Source organism: Fukomys damarensis, unplaced genomic scaffold, assembly GCF_012274545.1.
Source record: "Fukomys damarensis isolate Sample0158 unplaced genomic scaffold, DMR_v1.0_HiC HiC_scaffold_9, whole genome shotgun sequence".
In the NCBI taxonomy this organism is placed as follows: Eukaryota; Metazoa; Chordata; class Mammalia; order Rodentia; family Bathyergidae; genus Fukomys; species Fukomys damarensis.
The window spans coordinates 24,527,654-24,538,040 of record NW_022900921.1 but is presented as its reverse complement, the minus strand read 5'-3'; the positions used below and the strand labels follow the sequence as shown (position 1 = coordinate 24,538,040).

The 10,387-nt window shown below is 37.8% G+C and overlaps 1 protein-coding gene across 1 annotated transcript in view; it reads right to left on the bottom strand.

Annotated features, from left to right (window-relative positions):
- The window catches only part of Atp6v0e1 (ATPase H+ transporting V0 subunit e1), a 34,800-nt gene that overhangs the window by 7,492 nt on the left and 16,921 nt on the right, over positions 1–10,387 (bottom strand). Inside the window, exon 3 of the mRNA XM_010622166.3 lies at positions 930–1,059. Coding sequence (XP_010620468.1) covers positions 966–1,059 — 94 coding nt within the window. The 3' untranslated portion in view covers positions 930–965. The remainder of the gene's footprint in view (positions 1–929; positions 1,060–10,387) is intronic.

Sequence of the window (10,387 nt, the reverse complement as noted above, 5' to 3'; positions counted from 1 at the left end):
AAAAAAAAAAAAAAAAGATTAATAATAATAGTAATCCTAGTTCATGTGAGAAGGTTGATCTTTATAGGAATATTTCAGTTAATCAAATATAGAAGTGCTCAAATTACAAAATCATCAATCTTGCAATTTCTACTGAAATGATTCAGACCACGATCATGCATGGATAAAATCACTGGATGAAGGGCTGACAAGAAAACTTTTCAACTGAAGGGACCAGGCTGTGCTGTCATTACCTGAACCCAGTGATCATCTTAGCATTAGAAAAACAGAAGAGCCAGCCACAGCATCTCCTGATGTGAGGTGAGCGACAGGTGATTCATGTGCCACCACAGAAGCACCCTTGACAACAAAGCTGAATCTAAATCTATTTAAGCATGTGGCAGTAACCACCATTTAATCAAATAACAGAGATAGAGGAGCAAATAAATGACAAGTTTCTTCTCAGCCAGGAAACAAACTCTCTATTCTACCAGTGTTTACCTCTCTGATTCTCAGAACCAAATAAAAGCTACAACTTTAAGGACAGGTTTCAAAAGGCACCTTTCTCCAGCCAAAGCATTCAGAAACATTCTTAATTTCAAATATGTCAGCCACTTTTCATAGGTGATGGATCTTGCAATGCCAAGTACAAATTGTCACTTTTCTGATCTGTGTCTGAAAGCTTGTGTCCAAGCGTGACTTTGCAAATCAAATTGTATTTCTTTTAAAATGCAGGGTTATAGCACAATTGAAAAACCTCTTATGAATAAAACCCTAAGATTGAGAATGGCTTAGATTCTAAATGTTTTGCTCTTCAGGTCACTTTTGCTTTCAGTGGCTGGCTCTTGCATTGTATTAAAATGGCCATGAAGTTCTGAGAAAAAGTCCAAGTAAATGCTAGCTTACCGACCGACTGACAATACTAATATGAAAGTCAAATGTACAGTCACCTCAATGACTGGGCACCATGGAGCACATCTTCTTCTTCAAGGCCAATGATACCTCAGGTACCAGATGGTTTCATTTTTCAACTGTGGTCCAAAGAGAGGGTTGAGTTGGGCCAGAATCGCAATCAACCAACTAAAAAAAAAAAAGAGACAGAGAGAGAGGAATAAGAATAACCAAAGGTGGTTATGTTGAAACACAACCATTTTCATGAAGGACAGAAAAAAATGCATTAATAAAAATTAAATCTATTTTGTTCAGACTAACCTCTCGATACACATTGTACTAAAAGCAGCAGGTATGATAAAGTATTTCCCAGCACATACCTTGCCTTTTGTTTTGAGGTACAGCCACAGAGCATTGAAGTTTTGTCACAGTATGTCTCTGCCTTTTCTCTCATTACCTGATTATCTTTCTGAGGAACCGAGACTTCCTGAATTCCTTCTATCTGTACTTCAAAGTGTCTTCACATAATCACAATTTGTTATCATCGTAACTTCCAAGCTCAGGGAAAATAGGCCTTATTTTATCCACATTGCAAAGGTTAAGACCTACAACCCATATGACACATCCAATTTTGCTAGTTTAGCAAAGGTCTGATTTCAGCCTGTCAGCTTCCATTTAAACCATAACGCTTATGCTTCCTTCTCTAATCACCACTGCCACTAAAATACATAATGCATCTGTGGGTGCCAGCGGAGCTGACCCAAATGGGCATTTTAATTTCTTCTGCTTACTTCAGAATCTAAATAATAGCGTACAGTATTCCTCTGTATTACAGATAAATTATGGAGTATAATTGTATCTCAGTGTTAGAAGTAAAAAAACACAGCACAATGTTACCCTTAAAAATTTCTTACGCTGTTCAGAAAATTCCGAATAAATGATTTTATACCCAATGTAGCAATTCATGTATCCAATGAAATCTGAGAATCACTGTGCTAAGGCAAAAAGCAGGAAATAAAAAGAAAGACAATATCAAATGTCTGACTATTCAAGCCTTTCCATGTTTTACTTACTAAACAAATATTTAATGAGCACTTACTAGGTTTTACGCACCAGGAGTACCATAAAGAAGACGAATTGTCATTATCCTCATAGAGCTCATATGATTCAGACAATAAATGCAATGAAGGAAACAAAGCAGGGAGAAGGGATAGAAAATGGTTGGGGGAGAATAGAACCTTGATAAGATGGTCAGGGAAGGAGACAACATTTAAACAGAAGCAGAACATACATCCACTTTAGTTCCTACTCAAGATACAGGAATGGATTAGAACTTCTGTCCTGGAAGGAGGCGAGGTATGGCAAATAGATGAGCCCAACCTCCACCTACTGCTCTGCAAGTATGAACTATAGTAATATAATCCCGTGTTATTCTCTCTGCATGGAGTCTAGGGAATTGTTTTCTAAGGAAAAGGAAGAAAGCTCTGTAGGTTTCCTACACTTTCAAAACCTTAAATTCCTCAATAAGAGGGGAACCAGTCAAACCTAACTAGGTCCTTCTTGGGGTTGGATGTCTCTTCCATCCGCTGTCATGTCTGGAATTCTCTCAATCAACAGAACCCAAAGGCTGACTGTTCACCAATGCAGAAACGGCTGGGAAGGCAGCCCACATAGCACCAGAAGCCAGTGCCTACAGAAATGACGCACCTGCTCTCACTGCCCACAAAAGCTGGTTTTGTGACAGGAAATATGATACCTCAGGAAATCAGGCCAAGCAGATACCTCAAACTGACTCACTTTATAAACAAAAAGTTAATTCAGATATGATTCTCAATCTGCTCTTAGAACTAGCGTATTAAAAACAAACACAACATCACGACTCGTAGTTAAGGTACAACATCCATCTGACATTGTACACAAAGCAAAGAGAAGAAAGGGGAAGATGACACAGGCAGACATACTGAAGGGCTCTGTGGCCACAGTCAACAGTAATAATGGTGCAGAGTTAAGAGTCATGGAAAATTCCATCCAAACCCAGGATTTCCCCGATCCTAGCAGGCAATACAAGCTGCCTGCAAAAACAGTTGCCCACATTTTCTAAGAGACTGAGATAACTGGCCAATGCCTAGAAATACAAAATAAAAAAAATGATAGAACCTAAATTAACTCCTTATCACCAAAAATGTATTCTACTGAATAAAAATGCCATCTCCCAGCACTTCAGGGGATGTTCTCAATCTCTGCTGCATGTTATAATGACTTGGGGAGCTTTTGAAAACACTGATGCTATATTTCATATGTATCCTTTCCTTTAATTCTCACACTACAGTTATGGAAACAGAAGCAGATTAGAACTAAGTGATTTTTCTACGATTGTAATACTAATTAGATCCTAGACCAGAAACCAGGTCATATTAATGTTCCTGCTATATAAACTGACCTTTTGAGATAGTTTAACTAAGTTTTCAGAAGGTATGAATTTAGCTAAATCTAAACTGTTTGGGAACTAAGAAAATGAGATTCTACCTGCTGAATATTAATTAAGTCCATCACAAATCTTTGGTACCTGCACTAAAGAATAAATATCTAGAAGCAAGAATGACAACCACTTTGCTTGCTCAGACCAGACCAGTATTTAGAAAATTTTTGAATTTAATTTTACATACCTTTTTTTTTTGGAGACAGGGTCTTACTATATTGCCTAGATTATTTTTGAATTCCTGGGCTCAAGTGATTCTCCTGAATAGATGTACTATTTGTAATATTTCAAGTCAAGAATAAAAAAAAAAAAAACTCCACTTAAATAAAACCCCACCAACTCAGTTTTTAAAAATTCCTTGGGAAACAGTCCAGAATAATACATTTGAAATTTCTTAAGGAATTTTCTCTAACCAGCTGAGTTCTGTGCCTGCCCTTCTGACTGCATCCTGAGTTAAAAATTTCCCTTTAAAACTGATAAACATGCAGAGGATTGGAAGGAGAAAAAAATTCTACTGTGAACTGATGGAAGTGGGTGGAGGAAGAGATCATATTCTAATGAATCTATTACTTCGTGTGTAAAAGAAAAGGAATTAAATGTACCCTTCCTATTTGCCCAAACTGTGCCACCTATCCTCATAACCTGAGAGCCAACCAAAACCCCAACCATCTGAGATGCTTCAAACTAGAGGCAGCTATGGAGCAGCAGTGTATTTCAGAGAACTACAGAGACAGAACGGAATTCAGTCCTACATTTAAAATCAGTTCTGCATTTTAAAGATGAGGAAACTAAGTTCCAGAGTTGAATAACCCACAGTGAATCACTGATAGAGGTGGAAGGGGGAACCCAGGATTCCTGAGTCCCAGTATACCAAACTGCTTAGATAGTTTTTTTTTTTAAACCAGGGATCGAACTCAGGACCTTGTGCGTATGAGGCAGGCAACAGCACTGCTGAGCTAAATCTCTGGATCTCAATACAGTATCAAGGATGAAACCAACAGCGCAGCCTCACTAATTCCATAATCATTTACCAGGATCATGCTCCAAATTAGGCTGAAGACAGAGTGGGTTGATGATAAACCAAAATGGTGTAGCAGAGTGCACCCTGGCAAAGATATGCCCAGGTACTTTCATCCTACAAACACTCCCTGGCCATTCAGCATAAGCTCAAGCTCTTGGTTACCAGAATTCTCCAAGCATAAAATATACTCTCACCACTGAAAAGGCTCTACCCAGCTCTCTCAAATCCTGCTTTGTTCTTTTGTTCCACATTCGGATGTAAGAACAGGGAACAAAGGCATGGGTTACTTCCCAGAGACACACAGAGGGAGCAGTCTCAGCCTCCCTGCTGGAATGGGGAAGTCAGGCTAGGACTGCTCTTGTGATCTACTGTCCCTCCAGCCCAGGCCATGAGAGGAGTGACCTCTGCCGGTGGACTCCTTATCAAATAGCAGAAATGCAGATGTCTTGTCCTGACTCTGTTAAGGGACCTCTGTAAAATCCCACCATCCATTCTAATGGTGTAAACACTGTCAAGGGCAACAATGTTATTACGTGCTATTAGAATACAGAGGATGTGGTATTAGACAGGGTTGTATTTTACTTCGAATACACCATGTACTGCTAGAGGGGCTCCATGCCAAGTGACCTTACAACCCTAAGGTCATTCCCCCACTTGTAAAATGAAGATGATAAGGCCAGGGATGTAGCTCAGCAGCGCAGTGCCTGCCCAGCAAGCATGAGGCCCTGGGTTGGATTTCTGGCACCAAAAAAGAAAAGTAAAAAAAATCAAGATGATAATCCTTGCTTCAAGCTGTTAAGAATTAAACAGATAGGACCAAGGATTTAATTCAATGGCACTATGCCTGCCTCACAAGCACAAGGTCCTGAGTTCAATTCCTGGTACCAAACAGACAAACAAATAGAAAAGAATTAAAGAGATAATGTGTCCTGAGCAGTAGCTGACAAATACATGTTCAACAAACATGACAACAAGCTATTTACTTTACAAAGGAGTTTTTAACGTAGCAGTGAGTCACTCTATCTCCACCTTCTCTCCCACACTGCAACAGGCAGACTTCTGGTTCCAACCCCCTGGTGTACAGACCCACATAAGCCCCTGGAACAGTGAAACCTGTAATTAAACTGTGTTATGCTGCAAAGCAAGCTTTATCAAAGGGAGACAATCTTCAGTGGACCTAGCCTAATCAGGTGTGCTCTTAAAAGGGACAGGGCTCTGCCTGCCAAAACACATGCGGAGTGTGTGCACTGATTATGATTTATTGCCTCTCAGCTCCAAATGCACCCCTCAGTATGTGCTTGGGGAGAAACAACTGAATTCCCCACATTCAGCCTTCTCAATAGAGGGAACTGCAGGGATGTTGCAGATTTGAGGCTCAGTACATGTGAGAGCACGTGAAGAAGCCTGCTCAGCCCAGGCCCAGAACTGGTCTCTTTCTGATCTGGTGGCATTGGCCTGACATTCCTTTTCTATAGCCTGGAAGCCAGAGCCCTCGATGGGCCATGTGCTCTGAAGGCCTCCACTTGCACCAGCACAGACAGCCAGGCCAATGATCTCTTGCCCTTCTGCCTACACTCCTGAAGGTGGCCAATTAGTGCTTGCCCAGGAGCTCCAGACCACCTCTGGCCTGGTAAAACCAACAAACTTCTCTGATCTCTGGTGGAGCTGAACCACACCTTCTCCTAATGAGATGTGAATGCCTTCCAAGTTTGTTCTTCCTTGACTATAGTCCCTCAACTCTCAGTGGCCGTGCACTTGCCTAGTATGTAAGCCTGAGTTCAATCCCAGCACCAGAAAGAGCTGAAACTGAAGCAGAAAACTATAGTTATTATGGACTTGAAGTGTCAATTGGTGACAGACACCTCTAATTCCAGTATTCTGGGAGGCTAAGGCAAGAAGATCACAAGTTGGAGCCTAGTCTGAGCTACACAGTGATTCAGCAAGACCCTGTCTCAAAGATTAAAATGTAGCTCAGTGCAAAGGCCCAAGGTTCAATTCCTAGTAACAAAAAATAAATAGATAGACAGGGAATCTCATAAAAGAGGGTGGAGCTAGGAATCTATCCCAAGCAGAACAACTTACTAAATTACCAAGACCCTGTCTCAAAATAAAAAAGGGATGGGGATGTAGCTCAGTACAAGACCCTCGATATAATCACCAGTCTCTCTCTCTCTCTCTCTCTCTCTCTCTCTCTCTCTCTCTCACACACACACACACACACACACACACACACTCTCTCTCTCTCACATGCACACACATATGCACACATACACAAAAAGCAAGTGGAAATTCTAGAACCAGAAAGTATAACCTCTAAGCTGAAAAAAATCAGACCTCCCCAAATTTAAAGACTCAATGCAAAAATGGGCATTTGAAATAAAAAGATACTTCTCAGATGAAGAATTAGAAACAGCAAATAAATGAAAAAATGTTCAGTGTCATGGGCCATTTGTGAAATGCAAACTAAAACAATGCTGAGATTCCAACTCACTCCAGAAAGAATGGCTGCTATCAAGAAATCAACCAATAACAAATGCTGGAGGGGCTATGAGGAAAAGGGAACCCTTCTCCACTGTTGGTGAGAGTATAACCTTGTAAATTCTTCCTAAACCACAATACCAAATGCACTGAAGACATAATAAGAAAGAAACAGCAATCTGGCATTAAACACTAATCATATGTAAACTATGTACAGTAGGGACCTTCCCAGTGCCAGAAAAACTCAAAGCCACACAAAGTTGATCAACAGCATAGTGATGCTGTCTTTCATTTTCATTTGTTTCATAGCCATCAGATTCAATATTTAGTGTTCTCCCTCTCACACCCTTGCCCCCCTCCCTCCCTCTCTCTTTCTGTTAACTGAAGCAAATTTTACACAAAAGAAACTTAGTTTTTAAATTTTCATCCATAATGTTGAAAGAAAATAAAATAGAGTACGCTATTGAATTAGAAGCAACCGTAATTACCATTAATATTAACTAACTTATAAACTATCATTTTATAATATATTTATATGATTATTTTGCACCATCTTTAGTGATTAGTTAAGCCAGACTGTTAGGCAGAAAAGAGTGGCACCTGCCAGGCCCTGAGTTCGACTCCTGGTACCCCAAACAAACAAACAGACAAAGTCCAACTGTTGAAAACTAAAGATAAAGAGAAAATTCTGACAATAGCCAAAGGTGGGGGGACACCACATAACTATTCAAATCACAGCAGAGTTTTAAGAGAAACAATAGAGGCCAGGAGACAATGGAACGGCATCTCTAAAGTTTGTCTACAAAGGGGAAAACCTAAAACTAAAAATTCATAATCCAGAATTCTATATTCAGCAAAAATATTTAAAAATGAAACTGAAATAGATATTTCCAGATGAATGAAAGATGAGAGAATCCATTGCCTAACAGATCTGTCCTACAATCAATACTAAAGAAAATTCTTTAGGGTAAAGCAATACCAGGTAGAAACTTAACCCTATAAGGAAAAATGAACTCCAGAAATGATATGGACAAATATGAGACATTTTCCTCTTAATATTATAAAAAACATGACTAAAAATTTTGAAATACTATTTTAGGTTTTACAGTGGCTTTTATGTAGGTATAAAATATTTGACAATAATACCACAAAGATGCAGAATGAGGGTAAATTGAATTATACTGTTGCAAGATCATTATATTTTACCCTAAGTGATTAATTAGTATTAATTCTAAGTAGATTGCAGAATATTAAGAATGTGTACTATAATCTGTGGAACACTAAGAAAAAAAGTGTAAGACATGTACATTAGATGTTCTTAGCAATACTGAAAGACCACCAAATAATGTTAAATTAATTCAAAATAAGGCAGAAAAAGAATAGGAACAAAAACCAGATGAAACAAATAAGACAATAAAACAGTAAGCCCAAACCTAACTATACCAATAATTACATTAATTTTATATGGACTATCCATTTGCCATTTAAAAGGCAAAGACTGGAGCCAGGCATGGTGGTGCATGCCTGTAATCCCAGCACTTGGGAGGCTGAGGCAGGAAGATCACTGAGTTTGAGACCAGCCTGGGCAACATAGTGAGTTCCATGTCAGTCTCAACTACATAGTAGGACCCTGTCTCAAAAAAAGTTTAAAAAAAAATAAAATAAAAAATAAAAGGCAAAGACTGTCAGAATTTATTTTTTTTAAAAAGACCCAACTATATGCTGTCTGTGAAAAGACATATTCTAGCTGGGCATGGTGGTGCACACCTGTAATGCCAGCACTCAGGAAGCTGAGGCAGGTGGATCACCATGAGTTCCAGTCCAGCCTGGGATACATAGTAATCTCAAGGCCAGCCCCAATTATATAGCAAGAACCTGTCTCAAAAAACCAAAGGAAAAGAATACATTCTAAATGTAGAGACACATAAACTAAAAATAAAAATATAGACCAAAACAGACCATGCAAATGAGTGACATAAAAAGTTAGTATGATTATTAGTATCAGATCAAGTAAAAGTCAAAGCACATCACCAAAGATACAGGATATTTTATAATAATAAAACAATCTTAATTATGTATGCTCCTGGTAACAACTTCAAATATATAAAGAAAAAGGGGGAAGAACTAGAAGAAATAAAAGTCTACAATTATATGCTAGTGATGTTTAGCATCACTCTCAGACAAAAACAAAAAACAAAACAGTAAAAACACAGAAGATTTTAATAATCCTGATCTAACATTTATAGAAAACTGCCACCAACAATCGAAGACTATACATTCTATTCAAGTACACATGAAATGTTGGCAAGATACATCATAAAGTAAGTTCCAGTTTCAAAAGATTGAAATCTAATAGCACATTTTCTGACCACAGAAAATTATATAGGAAATAAGATATTAAAAAAGCACAAAATATTTAGAAATTAAATGCCACAATTTTGAACAACCAAATGTTTAAAGAAATTGCAAGACAAATTAAAAATATTTCAAACTGAATAAAATTTAAATTCACCATATCAAAATTTTTGATGCAGTTAAAGCAGTATGTAGAGGAAATTTTACTACATTAAATGCCTATGCTAGAAAAGAGCAAACCAAATCCAAAGAGAATGAAACAAGAAAGATGAGATGTCAATGAAACAAATAACAAACCTCAAAAGTACCTTGCCTAAAAATTTGATTCTTTGAAAAGATTTAAATGATAATATGCAACTATTTCATTTAAATGAATCAAAAATTACATTAAAATACTTAGGAATACATTTAACAAAAGATATGCAAGATCTCTACCGCCCATTATAAAATATTCTTAAGCGAAACAAAAGAAAATCTAAATAAATGGAGAGGGATATTATACAACTAGAAAACTAAGTATTATTAAGATGTTAGTCACCCTGAGTTGATTCCCTGTACCAAAAAACAACAACAACAAAATTAGTTCTTTCCAAATTGATCAATATAATCCTAGTTTAAATCTCAACAGACCATACAGTGTTTGGTGGTGCACGCCTGTGATCCTAGCACTCTGGGAGGCTGAGGCAAGAATATCAAAAGTTTAAGCCCAGCCTGAACAAGTCAGCAATTTAGTGAGACTTTGTCTCAAAAGAAAAAATGAAAACAAAAAACAAAAACAAAACAAAACAACAACAACAACAACAAAAAGAAAATAAGGCTAAGGATGCAGTGAGTGCAAAGGCCCTGAGTTCAAACCACAATACCACAAGTAAAACAAACCAAGCATCTCAATAGGCTTTTATTTTTTTTTTTGTAGAAATTCAAAATATGGCTATTTTATAACAGTGAATATTCAAGGGAATATTGGTGCAAAGAGACCAGGGAACAAAAGGGACAGGCCAAAACTAAACCTTGTATGTATATGATCAAATAATTTTGAATATAAGTGGCAAAACTATGCCTTTTCAAAAACTGGTACAGGGGCTAACATAAGTTCAGTGGCAGAGAGAATGCTTAAAATGAATAAGGCCTTGAATTCAGCACCCCTGTACACACCAAAAAAAAAAAAAAAAAAAAAAAAAAAA